The 23,543-nt window shown below is 40.6% G+C and overlaps 1 protein-coding gene, 1 long non-coding RNA gene and 1 gene segment (V, D, J or C); all 3 read left to right on the top strand.

Annotated features, from left to right (window-relative positions):
• The first annotated feature begins 1,272 nt into the window (after positions 1–1,272).
• Positions 1,273–3,886, top strand: LOC129847179 (keratin-associated protein 10-1-like). The gene is made up of 2 exons (XM_055914988.1): positions 1,273–1,353; positions 1,583–3,886. Exon 2 carries the CDS (start codon positions 2,407–2,409, stop codon positions 3,472–3,474), a length of 1,068 nt encoding a protein of 355 aa, XP_055770963.1. The 5' UTR covers positions 1,273–1,353; positions 1,583–2,406; the 3' UTR covers positions 3,475–3,886.
• Positions 3,887–12,940: 9,054 nt separating this feature from the next.
• On the top strand, positions 12,941–13,318 carry LOC129847176 (Ig kappa chain V region K29-213-like). The segment is given in 1 exon segment: positions 12,941–13,318. A coding segment is annotated over 1 exon segment (378 nt).
• A 1,376-nt stretch (positions 13,319–14,694) lies between these two features.
• Positions 14,695–16,272, top strand: LOC129847180 (uncharacterized). Its single transcript, XR_008758396.1, has 3 exons — positions 14,695–14,798; positions 14,934–14,989; positions 15,219–16,272. It is a non-coding gene; the product is annotated as an uncharacterized LOC129847180 (long non-coding RNA).
• The last annotated feature ends 7,271 nt before the right edge of the window (positions 16,273–23,543 follow it).

The following is a 23,543-nucleotide window of genomic DNA, read 5'->3' on the forward strand; positions in this document are numbered from 1 at the left end:
GTGTCCAACTAACTGAAAAGTTGCTATCCAACTTCTGGTTTAAGCATGTTATTAGAAAGTACACTGAAGTCATTGCAATGTACAATACAAGTTCAAGTGATGTGACATACAAGGAAAGGTTTACAACTCCGCAGCATATCAATGTAATACATGAGTTAAAATAATTGAATGTGCTTATTTCAGAGGAAAAGCTAATTTATTCAGCTATATACTATTGAGCAACCATGTACACAGAAAAAGTGAAATTTGGAAATGCATCCCTTGTTATTGTCAACAGTAATTATGAATGATCTTTTCGCTAGTTAAGAACCACTAGTTAACTCATTTGATTATATGACTTCAACTTGTGTTCTTTAAGTTTTCTTAAGCACATAGTAATACTATTGAGTCCTGTCTATAATAACAGTAATTGAAACTAATGCTGTTTTACTTTTGTCCCTTTGAAAAGTATCTTTGTTGCTTTTTTCCCAATTCACAAAAAACATTGTTGATAGGAAGATATTGGATTGAAATACTTTTACATTTGGAATAAATTAAAAACAAATGTATTTGGTAGGCTCAGAGTCCACATCAGGGCCTGACACAGTCACAACAGGAGACTGTAATGGAACAAAATATGATAAAGGTAGGTGATGAAGGGTAACTGATACTTATTTAATATCAGCTAACGTGTTTGGCCCTGTTGAACAGTCATTTACTAACTTGATATACAGTACATAATGAAATTATTGTGAAGAACACTAGATTTTCAGTATTTCTGAATATGCGTTCCATATGATGATGGGATTAACTTCTGACTGCTTTCTTGTCTTCCATGTGAACAGAAAACCCCAGAAGGAATGTGCTGATTCCAGTAACATTCATCCTCGGGGAAGCACTGTTTATGTGTATCGTTCTGATAATCTACCTCATGTACACAAGGAAGAATAAGAAGATCTGTGACTCTTGTAATGGTAAGTCAATTGTGATTATAATGTTTTTTTCTAAGAAGCATTTGGTTGATTTGTATATATGTTTTCATTTTTAGTTTGGTATTAAATAATCAGATTCATGGCTGTAAGTATTTGGACATCCCCATGGGTAAAATGAATTAAATCACATTATATTAATGTGTTTCCTGTAATTTGGCATATTATTACACTGCATACTTATGTAGTTATTTTCTGTATGTTTTGTTCACCCTGCCTTAATTGAGATAAATACTTGCTTGTTTGATCAGAAATGGTAATTAACTGATGAAAGCTAGTAAGTTGATGTATTCTTCCTGAAGCAGGAACCATCCCACTTCACCACCATCCCACTCACAACCAATCCGGTGGTGAAGTTTCCAGTTCCGATCAGCAAAGCGATCAGGTATGAAATTATTTTATCTTAATTGTAATTAACTACTGGCCATGCAATCATCACAACTATTCAAGAGACATTATTACGTTTTGGCAGTAGCTAAGACCAAGGCATAAGTATAGATCATTAATCAGATATATTCAATAATCAATAAAGTGTAGAATAAAGTATAATTCAGATAAATCTTAGATTTAATATAGATGTTCTAATTGTTTGTCTGTGTTATTTTTCTTCTCAGGGAAACGGTGAGGACATGCTGCAGTACTCTGACCTGTCTTTCCCTCAAAACATAACTCCAGCCAAGGCCAAGAGTGACGCGATGGGTGGAGAGAGTGTCTACTCTGATGTGAACAGCTTTGGTTGAGACTGAAACTGACTAATTCAATGCTAAACTTCCAGCAAATAGATCTTACATTTTGTTGCCATTGTTTCTAAAATTATGTTTCTGTCAGAATAGTGTGATTTATGTGTGACATAGTTCTTTTCTGAAGCTCATTGCTGTTGCTTGTTACAATAGGTAATAACTAGTGGTAAAAGTGTTGTTCATTAGGATTATGCTGAAATAGATTTGAATGTTGTTTTCTCAAACAAATTGGTAATGTACTCATTATCATATAGTGTTGATATCATCATCAAACTCTATTTACACTCTTTCTGTCACGGTCTGAATATTATCAATTAACAATTTCCTCTTCCAAATGTCATGCCTCCTCTTACCAAGAGATGGCAGTAGTGTTAAAGATTGAGAATATTAGCAGTCAGTGTTAGTGTTGACTTCTCCCCAAGTTCTTAATATACAGTGTTGCCTTCCTTCCCAGTTCAGCAGTGTTGCCTTCCTTCCCAGTTCAGCAGTGTTGCCTTCCTTCCCAGTTCAGCAGTGTTGCCTTCCTTCCCAGTTCAGCAGTGTTGCCTTCCTTCCCAGTTCAGCAGTGTTGCCTTCCTTCCCAGTTCAGCAGTGTTGCCTTCCTTCCCAGTTCAGCAGCGTTGCCTTCCTTCCCAGTTCAGCAGTGTTGCCTTCCTTCCCAGTTCAGCAGTGTTGCCTTCCTTCCCAGTTCAGCAGTGATGCCTTCCTTCCCAGTTCAGCAGTGTTGCCTTCCTTCCCAGTTCAGCAGTGTTGCCATCCTTCCCAGTTCAGCAGTGTTGCCTTCCTTCCCAGTTCAGCAGTGTTGCCTTCCTTCCCAGTTCAGCAGTGTTGCCTTCCTTCCCAGTTCAGCAGTGTTGCCTTCCTCCCCAGTTCAGCAGCGTTGTCTTCCTTCCCAGTTCAGCAGTGTTGCCTTCCTCCCCAGTTCAGCAGTGTTGCCTTCCTTCCCAGTTCAGCAGTGTTGCCTTCCTTCCCAGTTCAGCAGTGTTGCCTTCCTTCCCAGTTCAGCAGTGTTGCCTTCCTTCCCAGTTCAGCAGTGTTGCCTTCCTTCCCAGTTCAGCAGTGTTGCCTTCCTCCCCAGTTCAGCAGCGTTGTCTTCCTTCCCAGTTCAGCAGTGTTGCCTTCCTTCCCAGTTCAGCAGTGTTGCCTTCCTTCCCAGTTCAGCAGTGTTGCCTTCCTTCCCAGTTCAGCAGTGTTGCCTTCCTTCCCAGTTCAGCAGTGTTGCCTTCCTTCCCAGTTCAGCAGTGTTGCCTTCCTTCCCAGTTCAGCAGTGTTGCCTTCCTTCCCAGTTCAGCAGTGTTGCCTTCCTTCCCAGTTCAGCAGTGTTGCCTTCCTTCCCAGTTCAGCAGTGTTGCCTTCCTTCCCAGTTCAGCAGTGTTGCCTTCCTTCCCAGTTCAGCAGTGTTGCCTTCCTTCCCAGTTCAGCAGTGTTGCCTTCCTTCCCAGTTCAGCAGTGTTGCCTTCCTTCCCAGTTCAGCAGTGTTGCCTTCCTTCCCAGTTCAGCAGTGTTGCCTTCCTTCCCAGTTCAGCAGTGTTGCCTTCCTTCCCAGTTCAGCAGTGTTGCCTTCCTTCCCAGTTCAGCAGTGTTGCCTTCCTTCCCAGTTCAGCAGTGTTGCCTTCCTTCCCAGTTCAGCAGCGTTGCCTTCCTTCCCAGTTCAGCAGTGTTGCCTTCCTTCCCAGTTCAGCAGTGTTGCCTTCCTTCCCAGTTCAGCAGTGTTGCCTTCCTTCCCAGTTCAGCAGTGTTGCCTTCGCTCCCAGTTCTTAATATAAAGTGTTGCCTTTCCTCCCAATTCTTAATATACAGTATAAATCACATAAATGGTGGAACATCTCTGTCTTAGGCTGTTTGAGAAGGTTTGAATCTTAAGCAACCTGTCTCTATGTTATTTCTCATGTGAATTTCCTTCTATTTTCAGACTCAGTCTTTGTGTTTAATTTCCATGTTTTTTAAACCGAAAGGTGATTATACAACATTATAAACTGTGTAGTTGATTGGCTGAAACAGCATTTCAGTCATGTGTATATCAGACAATATACCACAGGTATGACACAAAAAACTTGTTTCATGTTGTATTTATGTTGGTAACAAATTTATAATAGCACTAAGGTACTCTGGCCGCCTCGGTCGTTATTGCTATATAATACACAACATTTTCATATGCTAAATGTATCTAAAAATACATTGCCGCTTCTAATAAAGTTCTAGTGTTTTTTCTTACAAAATGTATTTTCCTGACTACTACAGATATATTTCATGGACATTACTCGTTCTATTCTAAGGTGATGGGAGGATGGTTTTACATAAAAACAGCTAAACTACACTAAGTCAATTACATGTCCTGTGTGTACAGATACATTTATCAAAGTACTTATTTTGCTGTGGACTCCCCTGCACAACCCTGGATACATGTTACATGTGGATGGGTTCTTGAGGAATTTTGGGAACACTGAAAATAATCTTGCAATGTTGATCAGTCAGTGCAAATGTGTAGTAAGGGCAAGATTAAACAAGTGGAGTCGTGAATTTATCCATCATGATGGGAATGTCTGTTGGATGGTAACCTATTTCTGTGTTAGAAGTAATACCCCCATTCAAATGAGTGAATTTGGCTATTTCAGCCACACACGTTGTTGACAGGTGTAAAAAATTGAGCACACAGCCATGCAATCTCCATAGACAAACATTGGCAGTAGAATGGCCTTACTAAAGAGCCTGCATAGCACCGTCTTAGGATGCCACCTTTCCAACAAGTCAGTTTGTCAAATTTCTGCCCTGTTAGAGCTGCCCCGGTCAACTGTCAGTGCTGTTATTGTGAAGTAGAAACATCTAAGAGCAACAACTGCTCAGCTGTGAAGTGGTAGGCCGCACAAGCCTACAGAACGTGACTGTTGAGTGCTGAAGTGCGTAGCAGGTAAAAATTGTCTGTCACGGTTGCAACACTCACTACCGAGTTCCAAACTGTCTCTGGAAGCAACATCAGCACAATGGCCGAGCAGCCGCACACAAGCCTAAGATCACCATGTGCAATGCCAAGCGTAGGCTGGAGTGGTGTAAAGCTCGCCGCCATTGGATTCTGGAGCTGTGGAAACACGTTCTCTGGAGTGATGAATCACGCTTCACCATCTGGCAGTCCGACGAACGATTCTGGGTTTGGCGGATGCCAGGAGAACGCTAACTGCCCCCAATGCATAGTGCAAAGTGAAACAGCTTGGTAGAGGAGGAATAATGGTCTGGGGCTGTTTTCCTGGTTATGGCTAGGCCCCTTAGTTCCAGTGAAGGGAAATATTAATGTTACAGCATACAATGACAGTCTGGGCAAATCTGTTTTTCCAACTTTGTGGCAACAGTTTGGGGAAGGCCTTTTGCTGTTTTAGCATGACAATGCCCCGTGCACAAAGTGAGGTCCATACAAAAACGGTTTGTCGAGATCAGTGTTGAAGAACTTGACTGGCCTGCAAGAAGCCGTGACCTCATGCTCATCGAACACCTTTGGGATGAATTGCAATGCCAACTGCGTGCCATGCCTAATCCCCCAACATCAGTGCCCGACCTCACCAATGCTCTTGTGTCTGAATGGAAGCAAGTGCGAGCAGCAATGTTCCGACATCTAGTGTAACTCCTTCCCAGAAGAGTGGAGGCTGTTATAGCAGCAAAGGGTGATCAACTCCATATTAACATCGCCTAGCAGGTGTTCACATAGTTTCGGTCATGTAGTGTATTTGAAAGGACTATCACATAATTGATAGTTAAATATAGTTCCATGCCTTTAAAAAAGATACAGTGGGGCAAAAAAGTATTTAGTCAGCCACCAATTGTGCAAGTTCTCCCACTTAAAAAGATGAGAGAGGCCTGTAATTTTCATCATAGGTACACTTCAACTATGACAGACAAAATGAGAAAAACAAATCCAGAAAATCACATTGTAGGATTTTTTATGAATTTATTTGCAAATTATGGTAGAAAATAAGTATTTGGTCAATAACAAAAGTTTATCTCAATACTTTGTTATATACCCTTTGTTGGCAATGACAGAGGTCAAACGTTTTCTGTAAGTCTTCACAAGGTTTTCACACACTGTTGCTGGTATTTTGGCCCATTCCTCCATGCAGATCTAATCCATAGAAGGGTTTTGGAACCTCTTGCCCTGGCAATTTCACTATGAAACTGATGGGTACACTAGCACTGGCTGCCAGTCCTGACTTGAATTCGGAACTGCCTTCTATGGATTATATTTCTATGGTTGAATGTGGTTGTCTGTTTGCTTTTTGCAAATTTCAATATACAATTGCGGGAAAAATATACAGTTTGGAAAGCAAATTTCTATTGCTGAAAAGAAAACACTAATCTGTCTTTAGAATAGAAGGAAAAAAATCTCAACAACTCCCAATTTGTAGCGAACAACAGCACTGTTTTCCAAAGTAGCTCATCTTTAGATAGGCTATTCCCACGACGCGCGCATCGGCCATCACCTTGAGTAGTAGCCTATGGCTTCATCCTCCTCATTAGGTGAGCCCGTGAGTCAGTGTGCCCCTGTCAATGGTATTTAGTAACCTACTGTAGGCTATTACATATATATATACAATTTGAGTGTCACTTCATTGGCCTGGGCTATTGTTTGTTTGAATTCAAGACCAGATTGAGCTCAGTGTGTCAGTGTCAGAGTAGCCACTCATTTCGGTCATTAGTGTGCCATTAAAACGATTCAGCTAATGTCTTCTATCATGTAAATTATTTAGAATTGCATGAAATTAGTTTTTAAAGACAATTGTTTTCGCGGAACCTGTTAACAATTGTTCTCCCTGTATGGATATCGCAAAAACGTCTCTGCTCAACTGTAGCCTATATCACATTGGAAATGTTATTATGGCTTTATTATAAAGGGTTTATAAAAAACAAAGCCACGGGACCTTTGATTTTCTTGATGCGGCCCTGGACGAGCCATGGACTATGAGAAGGAGGAGTGTGTGCTTGGATGGTGGAGTAAAGACAGGAGTCTGAGTCCCTTAAAGACGCCGTCCAACTATTTGTTAACGTTTCTTATTTCTTACAATATCCAATAATTGGTTTCCTTTTCTTTTCTTTTTTTACAATATCCCATTTATAAATACAGTAATGAACACACACTTAAGGGTAAAAAAACAATATTTTGAGCAAAATATTGTTTTTTAGACACAAATGCAAACTGGAGTAGGCCATTCAAGAAGTTGGTTCAATGGTGCCCTCTGATGTCATCAGCCTACTCCCTTGCTTGAGGAACAGTAGAGGAGCAATAGAGAACAAAAGAGGAAAGGCTCACCCCCCCACTTGTTCCATGTCATGAGGACACCTGGACTACCTATTGAGATGTGCATTTTGTTAAGTAAATCAGGTGGTAAATGAGGTGAAAAGGAGACTGGAGTGTGACTTTAAGTTGGATGTTATCTGGACTTGTTTTGTTTTCAAAGCGTCTTTGAGATTCTTTATGTAATGAAAAGCGCTATATAAATTCAATCTATTATTATTATTATTATTATTGTCAGGCTGCATGTCTGTCTCCCTGATACTCACAGTGTGTGAGCATTGATGTGACCAACCCGACAAAACAACCTCAAACTGTTTGTGTGTGTGTGTGTGTTTTCAGGGATACTGTATATATAATGTATACACTAACAATGTGAGTTGTGGTCAGATTTTGACGTGAGTGCACCCTCTCGCTTGGCCTCTTCCTCTCTGGTGTTGTGCAAGGTAGAACATTTTAATGGCTCATCTTTCCAGCCTAGTCACACACATTTCAATACTGAGTGCAGTATAGGTAGCTGACAAAAATGATCAAATAAAATAAAATGAAATGTATTTGTCACATACACATGGTTAGTAGATGTTAATGCGAGTGTAGCGAAATGCTTGTGCTTCTAGTTCCCGACAATGCAGTGATATCTAACAAGTAATCTAACAATATCACAACAAGTACCTTATACACACAAGTGTAAAGGAATGAATAAGAATATGTACATACAAATATATGGATGAGCGATGGCCGAACGGCATAGGCAAGATGCAGTAGATGGAATAGAGTACAGTATATACATATGAGATGAGTAATGTAGCGTATGTAAACATTATTTAAAGCGGCATTGTTTAAAGTGACTAGTTATACATTTAATACATCCAATTTTTTATTATTAAAGTGGCTAGAGTTGAGTCACTATGTTGACAGCAGCCACTCAATGTTAGTGATGGCTGTTTAACAGACTGTTTAACAGTCTGATGGCTTGAGATAGAAGCTGTTTTCAGTCTCTTGGTCCCAGCTTTGATGCACCTGTACTGACCTCACCTTCTGGATGATAGCGGGTTGAACAGGCAGTGGCTCGGGTGGTTGTTGTCCTTGATCTTTTTGGCCTTCCAGTGACATCGGGTGGTGTGGGTGTCCTGGAGGGCAGGTAGTTTGCCCCAGTGATGTGTTGTGCAGACCTCACTACCCTCTGGAGAGCCTTACAGTTGTGGGCGGAGCAGTTGCCGTACCAGGCGGTGATACAGCCCGACAGGATGCTCTCAATTGTGCATCTGTAAAAGTTTGTGAGTGTTTTTGGTGACATGCCAAATTTCTTCAGCCTCCTGAGGTTGAAGAGACGCTGTTGCGCCTTCTTCACCATGCTGTCTGTGTGGGTGGACCATTTCAGTTTGTCCGTGATGTGTACGCCGAGGAACTTACAACTTTCCACCTGCTCCACTACTGTCCCGTTGATGTGGATAAGGGTTGCTCCCTCTGCTGTTTCCTGAAGTCCACGATCATCTCCATTGTTTTGTTGACATTGAGTGAGTGTGAAGTTATTTTCCTGACACCACACTCGGAGGGCCCTCACCTCCTCCCTCTAGGCCATCTCGTCATTGTTGGTAATCAAGCCTGTAGTGTCTGTAGTGTCGTCTGCAAACTCGATGATTGAGTTGGAGGCGTGCATGGCCATGCAGTCATTGTTGAACAGGGAGTACAGGAGAGGGCTGAGAACGCACCCTTTTGGGGCCCCAGTGTTGAGGATCAGCAGGGTGGAGATGTTGTTTCCTACCCTTACCACCTGGGGGCGGCCCGTCAGGAAGTCCAGTACCCAGTTGCACAGGGCGGGGTCGAGACCCAGGGTCTCGAGCTAAAAGACGAGTTTGGAGGGTACTATGGTGTTAAATGCTGACCTGTAGTCAATGAACAGCATTCTTACATAGGTATTCCTCTTGTCCAGATGGGTTAGGGCAGTGTGCAGTGTGATTGCGATTGCGTCGTCTGTGGACCACTATTGGAGTGGGTCTAGGGTGTCAGGTAGGGTGGAGGTGATATGATCCTTGACTAGTCTCTCAAAGCACTTCATGATGACGGAAGTGAGTGCTAAGGGGCAATAGTAATTTAGCTCAGTTTCCTTAGCTTTCTCGGGAACAGGAACAATGGTGGCCCTCTTGAAGCATGTGGGAACAGCAGACTGGGATAAGGATTGATTGAATATGTCCGTAAACACACCAGCCAGCTGATCTGCGCATGCTCTGAGGACGCGGCTAGGGATGCCGTCTGGGCCGGCAGCCTTGCGAGGGTTAACACGTTTAAATGTTGGTAGCAGCACATGTCTGTGGCACTGTATCATCCTCAAAGCGAGCAAAGAAGTTGTTTAGTTTGTCTGGGAGCGAGACATCGTGGTCCGCGATGGGGCTGGTTTTCTTTTTGTAGTCCATGATTGACTGTAGACCCTGCCACATACCTCTCGTGTCTGATCCGTTGAATTGTGACTCTACTTTGTTTCTATACTGACGCTTAGCTTGCTTGATTGCCTTGTGGAGGGAATAGCTACACTGTTTGTATTCGGTCATGTTTCAGGTCGCCTTTCCTTGATTAAAAGCAGTGGTTCACGCTTTCAGTTTTGTGCGAATGCTGCCATCAATCCACGGTTTCTGGTTGGGGAAGGTTTTAATAGTCGCTGTGGGTACAACATCACGGAAGCACTTGCTAATAAAGTCGTGGAACATATCCCAGTCCACGTGATCGAAGCAATCTTGAAGCGTGGAATCAGATTGGTCGGACCAGCGTTGAACAAACCTGAGCACGGGCGTTTTCTGTTTTAGTTTCTGTCTGTAGGTTGGGAGCAACAAAATGGAGTTGTGGTCAGATTTTCCGAAAGGAGGGCGGGGGAGGGCTTTGTATGCATCGTGGAAGTTAGAGTAACAATGGTCCAGGATTTTCCCAGCCCAGGTCGCGCATTTGATATGCTGATAACATTTAGGGAGCCTTGTTTTCAGATGAGCCTTGTTAAAATCCCCAGCTACAATTAATGCAGCCTCAGGATATGTGGTTTCCAGTTTACATAGAGTCCACTGAAGTTATTTCAGGACCGTCGATGTGTCTTCTTGGGGGGGGGGGGGATATACACGACTGTGATTATAATCGAAGAGAATTCTCTTGGTAGATAATGCGGTCGGCATATGATTGTAAGGAATTCTAGGTCAGGTGAACAAAAGGACTGTATGTTGTTATGATCACACCACGTCTCGTTAATCCTAAGGCATACACCCCCGCCCTTCTTCTTAACAGAGAGATGTTTGTTTCTGTCGGCGCAATCCGTGAAGAAACCAGGTGGCTGTACCAACTCTGATAACGTTTCCCGAGTGAGCCATGTTTCCATGAAACAAAGAACGTTACAATCTCTGATGTCTCTCTGGAAGGCAACCCTTGCTCGGATTTCGTCTACCTTGTTGTCAAGAGACTGGACATTGGCGAGTAGTATACTCGGGAGCGGTGCGCGATGCGCCTGACCAGAAGAGTGCTCCATCTGCCCCTTCTGCGGCGCCGTTGTTTTGGGTCGCCGGCTGGGATCCGATCCATTGTCCTGGGTGGTGGACCAAACAGAGGATCCGCTTCTGGAAAGTCGTATTCCTGGTCGTACTGTTGGTAAGTTGACGTTGCTCTTATATCCAATAGTTCCTCCCGGCTGTATGTAATAAAACTTAAGATTTCCTGGGGTAACAATGTCAGAAATAATACATAAAAAAACAAAATACTGCATAGTTTCCTAAGAACGCAAAGCGAGTCGGCCATCTCTGTCGGCTCCGGAAGTCAATGTCTTCATTGGCTTAGGCCTACATTTTACATCATTTTTGACCTGAACTCTGAATTTATGCAATCCAGCAAAACCAGCTGAGATGTGTGGTAGGCATTTCTCCAAAAAGAGTGACGAGGGCTCTTTGTCAAAGCAAATCATGTGCTATTTGCAATGCTTTGTGACGCCGCAGTGAAACACCCCACTTGGTACATTCTGTATGAGGGGCTCCTTTGTCAGGGGATCTAAAATCTGCACCAAGTTTAAACAAATTAAGTTCTAAGAGATCAGAAAAAGGTTCTTCCATCAATGGCTCTCAGCTTCAAGGACGATCTCTGTAGTGTTCTCAGGGCCGGCTCCAACCCTTTTTGGGGCCCTGTTCAAGATTTGGTTGCCCCCCACCCCCCTATTTTATAATACTTTTCATGAAATTCTACTCATGTTGCTATTTTCTTAATTCTATCCATTTTGCCATGGGGTGGAGAGGGATTTGTGCATCTTTAAAGCTAATTTACTGTAATTTTACACGTTTCGCCATTACTTTTCCCATGTTAATATGATATCTGAGTGAGAATGACTAACATAAACAATGGGGCCCACCCCGGAGGTCAGGGCCCTCGGCACGTGCCCTGCTTGCTCGATCGGTATTCGGCCATGATTACTACAAGTTTAGATAGATGGCTAGACTAACTACCAATCAAAATATTTTTAGCTGACATGCTAATTGAGTGACTGTCAGCGACTGACATAACAAGAGAAAAACTGCTGAATGATCTACAACCAAATTTCAAAATTGCAGCTGGTTTATTCTACTATTTTTGCGGGGCTGAGGTCCCCCTAGCTTTTATTCACCCAACTTTGAATAACCTTAATCCAATAAGACGGAGACATTTTTGGTTGATTTTCCCATGTTAGTTGACAACTCAACCAAATTAAAATCAAAACTAGACGTTGAACTGACGTCTGTGCGCAGTGGGCTGTGACAGATTCAAAATCAATGGACTGGTTCAAAATCAACATACGGCAATGGCATCAATGATCAATACATAAGGCCAACAAATCACACTATAGTTAAAGGTGTATTTTAAAGTAATACCATGTCCAGACCCTTGTTGGTGGAAAACCATCTACAGGAAATGTTGAACAACCAATCAGGTCATTCTTACATGGCACCAAGCAAAATGAATAGTTCTTCTCCTTTTGTCACATCAGTCATTACATGTTTCATGTTTAGGCGAAAGAAGGATAATTGTCGTCACAACAATAGCAACTTAGCAAGATGATCAGAACCAGCTTTATTTTGGTACTTCTCATTCAACTTTGTAAGTGCATGCATAACCAATTGTCTTACTGAACTGCATATTTTTTTTTAACTGAATGTGTAACCTACATCTTCGACTATTGGAAAGTAGTGCAGTAGTGCAGAAAGAGGATGGAATACTGTAGTTACGTCAATGTAGTTTTGACAGCTATGAGAGAAAATATCACCATATCAGTATGTTTTCCATGGTTTTAAGAACATTGATTAGGCTTTGTCCAAGCCCATTTCCAGATAGCTCTGACCACTTTGGTAATTATTCTACAAATTGATGTCTGAATTGGCTAAGTTAATATATCTGCAAAACTTCTTTCAAATCTATTGCAGACCTGATTCAAAATGAAGAAGTTAATCAGCCAGTTCCGCTGACCACTGTTCAGCTCGGAGACTCCATATCTCTATCATGCCCATTCGCTGATAACAAAAATTTTCAAGTCCTCTACTGGTACAAGCAAACTATTGGTCAAATGCCCCACGTTGTGGCAGCTATTACTGATTCTTCCAAACCTGTTCTTTCTGGAAAGTTTAATAACCTACGTTTTAAAGTGGACAAAGCCGAAGACGAATCTCATCTCATTATCAGCAATATCAGCACATCAGATGAGGCAACCTACTACTGTGCATTGGGAACAAAGTATCAAATGGATTATAGAAATGGAACCTTTTTGGCTACAAATGGTAATTTAGTTTGAATTGTTAATTTTATTGTTCATCAGTATATTATTATCAGTGTACAGTATAGTCCTCAGTGGATATTATAAAGTTAATCTTGGTACATTGTTCTAAATGCACACTGTCTCAAAGATGTGCTATTAATGCTACAGATCATGCTTCATTTAAACTTGAGAATGTCCTTCATCCAACAAAATGCACAATGTAGGTGACAGTGGAAAGAGGTTTACCAAGATAACTCTGGAGCGGCAGCCAGAGTCTGACCTAGTCCATCCAGGAGACTCTGTGACTCTGCAGTGTACAGTACTCTCTGAGACCTGTACAGGAGAACACAGTGTGTACTGGTTCAGAGCTGGATCAGAAGAATCCCATCCAGGAGTCATTTACACCCCTGGGAACAGGAGTGATGAGTGTGAGAAGAGCCCTGAGACTCCCTCTCCTACACAGAGCTGTGTCTACAGCCTCTCCAAGAACAACCTCAGTCTCTCTGATGCTGGGACTTACTACTGTGCTGTGGCCAAATGTGGGGAGATCCTGTTTGGCAATGGAACAAAATTACACATTGGTAGGTGATGAATATTATTTACAAATAATGAAGGTGATATACAGTGGATGTGTAATAACTTGTCTACTGTGCAACACTTTATACTGAGTATACAAAACATTAAGAACACCTGCTCTTTCCATGACATAGGCTATTGATTGATGTCACTTGTTAAATCCACTTCCAATCAGTGTAGAAGAAGGGGAGGAGACAGATTAAATAATGATTTTTAAGCCTTGAGACAATTGAGACATTGATTGTTCACGTGTGCCATTCAGAAAGTGAATGCGCAAGACAAAAGATTTATGTGCCTTTGAAGGGGGTATGGTAATAGGTGCCATGCGCACCATTTTGTGTCAAGAACTGCAATGCTGCTGGGATTATCATGCTCAACAGTTTCCCTTGTGTATCAAGAATGGTCCACCACCCAAAGGACATCCAGCCAACTTGACACAAGCATTGGAGTCATCATGCTTCTACATCTGCATTGCTTGCTGTTTGGGGTTTTAGGCTGGGTTTCGGTACAGCACTTTGTGACATCGGCTGATGTAAAAAGGGCTTTATAAATACATTTGATTGATTGATTGATCATGGGCCAGCATCCCTGTGGAAAGCTTTCGACACCTTGTAGAGTCCATGCCCGACAAATTGAGGCTGTTCTGATGGCAAAAGGGGAGTGCAACTCAATATTAGGAAGGTGTTCCTAATGTTTGGTACACTCAGTGTAGTTTAAAGGGATAAAAAAAAAAAAATCTATGCCATATACACTACCGTTCAAAAGTTTGGGGTCACATGGAAATGTCCTTGTTTTTAAAAGAAAAGCACATTTTTTGTCCATTAAAATAACATCAAATTGATCAGAAATACAGTGGAGACATTGTTAATGTTGTAAATTACTATTGTAGCTGGAAACGGAAGATTTTTTATAGAATATCTACATAGGCATACAGATGCCCATTATCAGCAACCATCACTCCTGTGTTCCAACGGCACGTTGTGTTAGCTAATCCAAGTTTATTATTTTAAAAGGCTAATTGATCATTAGAAAACCCTTTTGCAATTATGTTAGCACAGCTGAAAACTGTTGTCTTGATTAAAGAAGCAATAAAACTGGCCTTCTTTAGACTAGTTGAGTATCTGGAGCATCAGCGTTTGTGGGTTCGATTACATGACCACAAACTTTTGAACGGTAGTGTATATGCAAAGATGAAGGAAGTTTTTTTCTCAAATGAAATTGTAAAAAAGTGAGGAAAGAAAATCTGATTTCTCGAATACTGCCGGTATACTGTATAGGGAATATACTGTGTACTGTGTTGATCATCATACCACTTCAGTTACTTATAATATTGTAATAAGCTAGTTTATTGAACATGCAAATTCTTTTTGGTTTAGAAAAAGCAGCAGAGCCTGTCATTATCGCTCTGGGAGCAACGTTGGCTTTAAGTCTGATTGTGATCGGTATCCTTGTCTGCACCAGAAATACAAGGCCAATTTGTGAACATTGTTATGGTGAGCTGTTTAGAATTGCAAATTGTAGATTGGCACAAATACATTTTCGGATATCTGTAGCCAAATGTCTTGCGTCTCTGGGAGTACCCTGTCATCGTTATGCTTGTTGCTTGTTTTCTCTCATGGAAAAAGTAGGTGCCTCTCAGCATATAGGACATGGCAGCTCAACAGTGGAACAGTTAAATAACCAGGTAAATAAATGTGTTTGTATAACTTTGCTGCCCATTGATTTGGCTGTTACTTTTGTACTTTTTATTATTAAGTATTGAATATCCCATTCAGAGTACAAAAAAAGCCAACAGCAACGAGATGATGTAGGTGTAATTGTTCTAACAAATCTCAGTTATGACGCAGTGAGTTTATGCCATCACATATATGCTTTATGTTACCAGTATGGCAAAAACATATGATTATTCACAGGATGAAGATGCGGATACGTTGAACTATGCTGCATTGAGTTTCTCTGAGAGGAAAACTAGAAGAGGAAGAAAGAAGAGAGAGACACCACAGGAGAGTGTGTACTCTGATGTCAGGTGTTCAGACTGGGAGTGAAATTGTTTCAACTACGGTACTGAGTAGTGGGTCTAGTTAAGTCATTAATCTCTCAAATTTTTTATTTATTACAATAAATGTTGTGTTTTATCTTTCACATGAAAAGGTAACACAGCAGAACAGCAAAAATGGAAAAGAACACTGAAATGTCTGGAACTTGGAAATTCACTTTAAGACTAAATGAAACCTTAAAAGAAAATATTAATAGCATATGTATTTGTTTCCTAACCATTTATCTAGATACTGTAAATGCCTGATGTGTTTTAGCACATGAAAGCAGCATTTACATTTGCCTACACAAAGTAAGTTGTTTTTGTACCTTTATAATGTCCCGGCTTCATATTACCAGTTTTGTTGAATTGTCAGTCCGTAGAGGTTCCTAATATTTTTGCTTCTACTGTACTTTTTATCTGTGAACTTTCCTGTTCAATGTATAGCACCAGTGTACAATAAAACATGGAAACGTGTTCATATGTGGATAATCCTGATATTGGGTTCTGTCTTCTGTGAACGTTTCTAACAAATTATTCTTACATTTACATTTTTGCAGTTTTTGTTATGTTGATCTCATTATCAGTGTCACGCCCTGACTTTAGTTATATTTGCTTTCTTTATTATTTGGTTTGGTCAGGGTGTGACAAGGGTGGTTTGTTTAGTTTGTGGCCTGTCTAGGGTTTTTTGGTTATCTATGGGGATTTTGTATTGTCTATGGGTATGTAGGTTTATGGTGGCCTGAATGGGTTCCCAATCAGAGACAGCTGTTTATCGTTGTCTCTGATTGGGGAACCTATTTAGGTTGCCATTTTCCATGTTGGTATTGTGGGTAGTTGTCCATGTTTAGTTGCCTGTGAGCACTACGTTGGCGTCACGTGTCGGTTGGTTGTTAATTGTTTTGTTGGCGACATCGTTAAATAAACAAGTATGTACGCTCAAAATTCTGTGCCTTGGTCCACTCCTTTAAATGGCCGTGACAATCAGTGCACTTTCATTATCATTTCCCCGCCATTGTTTTTAACTTTTTTAGAATTAGCGAGGTTTAAGACATTCTTAGTTCTCAGCCACATATTTCTGTTCATTGAAGAAGTCTGTAATTAAACAAAATGTATCAATTCCTATCAAAGTACAATACTTAGTAACTCCAAATACTTTTTTGCATATCATCCCATTAAATTGTATGATACCTCAAAGTCGTAGCTGAGTAAATCATTCACATTGTCTTAAAAAGCCACATGTGTTTTTTCCTCATACTGGATGAACTAACATGGAATTAGGCCTACTCCTTCTTATCAACAATATTTAGATTGATAACAAACAATACAAAGAATGCTGCATAATGACATAACAGCTCTAATTAGGCAATTTATGGCTTCATTTAAACTCTACAGGCAGGTTTCCCAGATACAGATTATGCAAGATTGTACAGTAAGAATCGTGTTCAAGGACTATTCTCCAATGAAAATACTTTTAAATGCAAGACTAGGCTGAATCTGTCTGGGAAACCGGACATCAAAAGATGATCAGTTGGTTTAAATAGCATGGATACAGAACAGCATTGTTTAACAAGTTGAACGTACAAAACAAGACCATTACAATGTTACAGGAAGCACTGAGTGCCATCACCAGCCTATCAGGTCAGTCTTTGATTTTTATTTACATATGACACACTTCATGTTATTGTCAGATGACATTGGCATAGTGTAATAGCTACTCAACAAGATGACCAGAAGCAGGGTTATTATCGTACTTCTCAGTATATTGTGTAAGTGCATTTCCAACCTGAACATTGAGGGAACCAGATTAAGATTTGTCCTGGATTTAAAAGCATTTTCAATAGAGATCTTCTAATGATTTTTATTACTAGGCTTAATCTGGTTCTGGGAAACTGCGTTGGTTGCAGTTATGTACAGGGTTATTTAGTTCACATTAGTTCATTTCAAAATATTTAATATTTGAAGTTTCTTTGAATGCATAGTTTTACAAAAATACTTAATAATTGATATTGATGTTTCAAATCTATTTTAAATGTATGTAGGTAAGACTGTCGAGCAGCAGCCAGTCTGACCCAGTCCATCCAGGAGACTATGACTCTACAGCGTACAGTACTCTCTGATACCTGTACAGGAGAACACAGTGTGTACTGTAACCCATAAAACATAGAATAAGATAGCAAACCAATTCATCATTCAACATTATCTAACTCATCACATTATTTAAAATGTAGCTTTTATAATGGTAATTTACAAAACTCTCAGCAAAGGTCAACTCTTTGAAATTGCCTACTAATTTAACATACTGCAAATGTATTCACACTTGATTTCTGAAATAATCAGTGAAACAAAAAAGCACAAGCCAGACACTGTATATAGGATCAGTTAGTAACTCTGGGAATTACATTCCTTTAAACTGTAGAAAACAAACTGTAATTGATATCTATGTGTCACGTTCCTGACCTGTTTTCTCTTGTTTTGTATGTGTTAGTTGGTCAGGACGTGAGCTGGGTGGGAATTCTATGTTGTGTGTCTAGTTTGTCTGTTTCTATGTCAGCCTAGTGTGGGTTCTCAATCAGAGGCAGATGGTAGTCGTTGTCTCTGATTGAGACTCATATATAGGAGGCTTGTTTTGTGTTGGGAGTTTGTGGGTGTTTGTTACCTGTCTCTGTGTTTGTGTTCTGCACCAGATTGGTCTGTATCGGTTTTGCACGTTTGTTATTTTTGTAAGTTGTTTGTAGTGTTCACTTGTTCTTCATTAAACATGTTTAACACTAGCCGCGCTGCACTTTGGTCCTCTCCTTCACCCCTGGAAGAAAACCTTTACACTATGAAAAAGTATTGCTTGTTTCTGTCAGGTTGCAACTTACAATGGTGGACCGACTGTGATGCCCCCCTGTTCATTTCTTTCTCCTGGTTCCAGTTGTCTTGGTGGTAAAGGTGTATTGCTTGTGTATTGTAGCCAGTCACCACTGAATCCCTGAGAAGAAACATGGAGAAAAAAAGAACAATTCCTACGATAAGTGAATCATTTCCACAGGGTTTGTTACATAATAGTAGATTGGCATAGCAGGCATCTCAAATTGTTGGTCTCAGTAAAAAGTTAAATTAAACCATTAATGTAATTAAGATAGTAATCCCTTATGTGCTTGTGTAGTTTAGTATTTGTACCTGTTGACCCAAGTGGTTTGCAATGAGAGGGCCATCACAGATTTGCAGAGAGGTGAAACCTGTTCCAACAACAGAATGAATATAGAAGTAACTATATTCTGTATGTAATTTAAAATCAATAACCTCCCGATATGATGTTTGGGTTAAATAGAACAAAAAGAATGAATTGTTTAAAATGGAATGTTTCATGTAGTCCATTTTTTTTATAGCACATGTTATTAAATTATACCTCAGGGTATTAAATTATAGCACTGGTTATTCAATTATACCTCATGGTATTAAATTATAGCACTGGTTATTCAATTATACCTCAGGGTATTAAATTATAGCACTGGTTATTAAATTATAGCACCAGTTATTCAATTATTCAAATATCAATGCTACACACAGACCATTACCAACTGGAAGCAGGGCATTACAGTCCATCCCAACTACAAACATATGGGGGAACATAATAATAATGAACTAATAACATCTTTGTATGATTGTGGGATAACAGATTCACAGAAGAACAACAGACCACTGTCATTTATCTGTCCCTGTTAAAATGCTAAGTATTCAAAAAATGATATAGTCTGAAAACTTGCATTGCAATAGTAAAATACTTTGTAGCTGAATAAGATGATGCCAACTGCAAATGTATATTCAGATTCTTTGTAGCCAAGACAATATGATTGATTTGTTGAGGTGAATTTTTATTTAACTGCAATATAAATTCTGAGGTTCCTGGAATTCTTACCTTTACTTTCTGATGGATTGTATTGACAGTAATTAAGGAAAAGGGGGCGGCAGGTAGCCTAGTGGTTAGAGTGTTGGGCCAGTAACCGAAAGGTTTCTAGATCGAATCCATCAGCTGACAAGGTAAAAATCTGTTTTTCTGCACCTGATAAAGGCAGTTAACCCACTGTTCCTAGGCCATCAGTGTAAACAAGAATTTGTTCTTTAAAAAAAAAATTGGGATCGGTGTCCCTTCTACAGGATGGTTGAGCTAACATAGGCTAATGCAATTAGCATGAGGTTGTAAGTAACAAGAAAATATCCCAGGAAAACAGACATATCTGATATTGGCAGAAAGCTTACATTCTTGTTAATCTAACTGCACTGTCCAATTTACAGTAGCCATTACAGTGAAAGAATACCATGCTATTGTTTGAGGAAAGAGTGCACAATTTTGAACATGAAAAGTTATTAATAAACAAATTTGGCACATTTGGCAAATTAGGCACAGTCTTGATACAACATTTTGAACAGAAATGGAATGGTTCATTGGATCAGTCTAAAACGTTGCACATACACTGATGCCGTCTAGTGGCCAAAATCTAAATTGCACCTGGGCTGGAATAATACATTATGGCCTTTCTCTTGCATTCAAAAAAAAATACAAAAGAACGGTTGGTTTGCTCTTTGTATTATTACGTACTTTTGGGAGAAATGTCCTCTGGTCTGATGAAACAAAAATATAACTGTTTGACATCGTTATGTTGGGAGGAAAAAGGGGGAGGCTTGCAAGCGAAGAATACCGTCCCAACTGTGAAGCACGGGGGTGGGAGCATCATGTTGTGGGGGTGCTTTGCTGCAGGAGGGACTGGTGCAATTCACAAAATAGATGGCATCATGACGATGGAACATTTTTGGATATATTGAAGCAACATCTCAAGACATCAGTCAGGAAGTTAACTTCTTGTCAATATGGGGGCGCTGTTTTCACTTTGGAAAAAATCGTGCCCAAATTAAACTGCCTCGTACTCTATTCTAGATCATACAATATGCATATTATTATTACTATTGGATAGAAAACACTCGCCAGTAAGCATTTCACTGTTACTCCTCATGTTAGTCTACACTTGTGGTTTACTACACATGTGACAAATAAATGGGGGTGTACCCTCTATCTAGTTGGCTTACTAGGTAGCTAGCATTCGCTTAGGTTATCTAAACCTAATCAGCTATCTAATCAGCTAGCTAGAAATGTACCAATCAAAATCATCATTATTCTGTGACTTTCTCAGAAAATGTAATGCAGAAGAATCTACCAAGTTAGTGTGCATCTAGCTTGGTAGTATATTGGCCATTGCCATATTGTTAAGTACGTCAGTAAACATTTAGGCCATGTAACCCACATAATTGATGCATTGACAAGTACAGTTGCTTTATCATGATAAACGCTGTGTGCTTAGGTAACCAACCAGGTTGCTCGTGGGAAGATTTTACAGGAAGTGTTACATAATTTTTTCTCCAATCAGACGTGTAAGAGCTACTCTCCAAGATGGTCAAAATTGGAGTGATTGTGGTACTTCACAGTTTGATGTGTAAGTGAAATTCCAACCTTAACCTATTTTTAATGGCCTATTTCCTAGACCGTATTGCATGATTGGATATAGCCTAATCTGTGTATTGGAAACCGGGCATTTGTCATATGGTTCTAGAATGTACTGTAGTTCATAATACAAATTTTAAGTGTTAAAGGAAAGATGGTGTATCTGGATAAAAACGGTGGACATTAAATTATTTGTTACCTGTTTCCCTCAAACACAATTGAAGGCAACAAACAAACAAAAAAGCTACATATTTTCCCATTTCAGATTAGTGTTAATTGTAAATGCATTGCATTACAACATTATAATGTAGGCAATTGTTTTTTGAATAATTTTTTTAAACTTTAATTCACATGGTTATTTTCATTCAATTTTACAGATGTGACACAATGATGTTCAGTATCAAACTCAAGTTTGGGAGGTTCAACGTGGGGACGCAGTCACTCTCTACAATGAAGATTACTATATGAACAGGGCAGCTGGGCGAAAATGGAGGAAAACTAAACTTCTGGAGGAACTATCATTCTTTCACTCCCTCCTCTCTACCTTTCCCTCTGTATCCGCTGCTAAAGCCACTTTCTCTCATTCTAAAATTCAAGCTTCTGCCTCTAACCCTAGAAAACTATTTTCCACCCTCTGATCCCTCTTTATTCCTCCACACTCTCCCCTCCCTCTCTGCATCTCTGGAGACCTTCTCCCATTCCTCACTTCCCTCGTCAACTCATCCCTGACCGCTGGCTGCGTCCTCTCCGACTTCAAAATGGCCCAAGTCGCTCCCCTCCTCAAGAAATCAACACCCAACTCATCTGACATCAAAAACTATAGACCTGTATCCCATAGTCACGTGAAGTAGGGGTGCTGAGAGTTCTGACAAATCAGAATAAAAAAATAATATAATGAAAAATATATATTTATAATAAATCTCACAAAAGTATTGCACTGGGCCTTTATTGTATTAGCGGACTTATATAGATGTCTGTAGCACAGGCAAAACACTTTTTCAGCATCTCTGCTTCAGCAAAATAGGTAATTGTATAATTAAGAACAGCATCTTGCAGGATTCAGTGGGTGGAATTGTAAGAGTTGTTGCCCTGTCCCTTTCTCTGCAATACACGATTCTAATGGAATCCAGAAAGGTACAAAATCCTGTCCTCAAAAATTTACATCAGAAGGTGCAAAGTCACAAAACATGCACATCTGTAAGGACCGACGCCGGCGATGAGAAGCAGGTAGGGGGACTCAACATTTAATCAGAAACAAACAGGTAACAAGACGGGCACAGCGTCCATAAACAAGGACATACGACAATCAATGCTGAAGCAAGGAAGAGAGCGGGAAACCAGAAATATATAGGAAAGGTAATGACAGAGGTGATAGAGTCCAGGTGAATCCAATAATAGCTGATGCAAGTGACGGGGGAAGGCAGGTGTGCGTAATGATTGTGACAGGAGTGCGTAATGCTGGGGAGCCTGGCGCCCTCGAGGCATGACAGCATGAAATTAAATATTTTTCTTTATCAAATAACATGGAAAACAATCACTGTTTGTGCAGTATTAATTTACCATCCTTACAAACCACTTAATGTAAATGTACATTACTGTATTGTACATAATCTGGTCATCTAGGTTTGTCCCTGTAGACTTTCCATCACCATGAAGAAAAATAATACACAATACAGTAATTGTGTACATTGAGACATCAAGTAGTTTGTGATGATGTGATTTGATAATGTGGCTCAGTTGGAATGCAAGGGTTGTGGGTGTGATTCCCACGGGCGACCAGTACAAAAACGTATGAAAATGTATGCATTCTCTACCATAAATTGCTCTGGATAAGCGTCTAGGAAAAGGAATGTTAAACACATAGAAATCATTTTCATTTGCTGGAAAACATAGGAAACATATCCAGCAGATATTTTTATATTACACAAGATTTATCAGATAGAAACTGCTGGTTAACACTGAGATACATTTAGTTTTTTCACAAAAGCAGTGGACTGTGCCTTTACTTGTCCTGTATTAGCGGACTGATATAGACGTCTTCAGCAGGGGCAACTTATTTTTTTCTGCACCCCACCCTCCCCCGAAACTACCTGGAGTGGGCCCATTCCTCCAGGTTTGCCTGCCACCCGGGCTCCCGGCGGACCCTGGCGTCTTTGCGACTACGCTTTTGGTGGCCCACCATGGTTCCTGACGTCTCCGCATTCGTCGCCGCTTGCACCGTGTGTGCTCAGAACAAGACTCCTCTGCAAGCTCCGGCTGGCCTTCTGTAACCTCTGCCTGTTCCTCACAGTCCTTGGTCCCACATATCCCTGGATTTCATCATGGGTCTCCCCGTCTGAGGGCAAAACTGCCATCCTGATGGTGGTCGACCGATTTTCCAAGGTCGCCTACTTCATTCCTCTCCCCAAACTACCCTCGGCCAAGGAGACGGCCCAGCTTATGGTGCAGCACGTCTTCCGCATCCATGGACCGCCCGTGGACATGGTCTCCGACCGGGGCCCTCAGTTCTCATCCCGGTTCTGGAAGGCCTTCTGCACCCTCATTGGGTCATCGGCTAGCCTGTCCTCTGGGTTACACCCCCAGTCCAATTGCCAGTCGGAGCGAGCCAACCAGGACCTTGAGACAACTGTACACTGCCTGGTCTCCGTTATTTATTACGTTACAAAATGTACCATTTCATATTAAAACACATTTCATCAATAAATTTATGTTTCCATG

Source organism: Salvelinus fontinalis, unplaced genomic scaffold (assembly GCF_029448725.1).
Source record: "Salvelinus fontinalis isolate EN_2023a unplaced genomic scaffold, ASM2944872v1 scaffold_0750, whole genome shotgun sequence".
NCBI classification, from domain to species: domain Eukaryota; kingdom Metazoa; phylum Chordata; class Actinopteri; order Salmoniformes; family Salmonidae; genus Salvelinus; species Salvelinus fontinalis.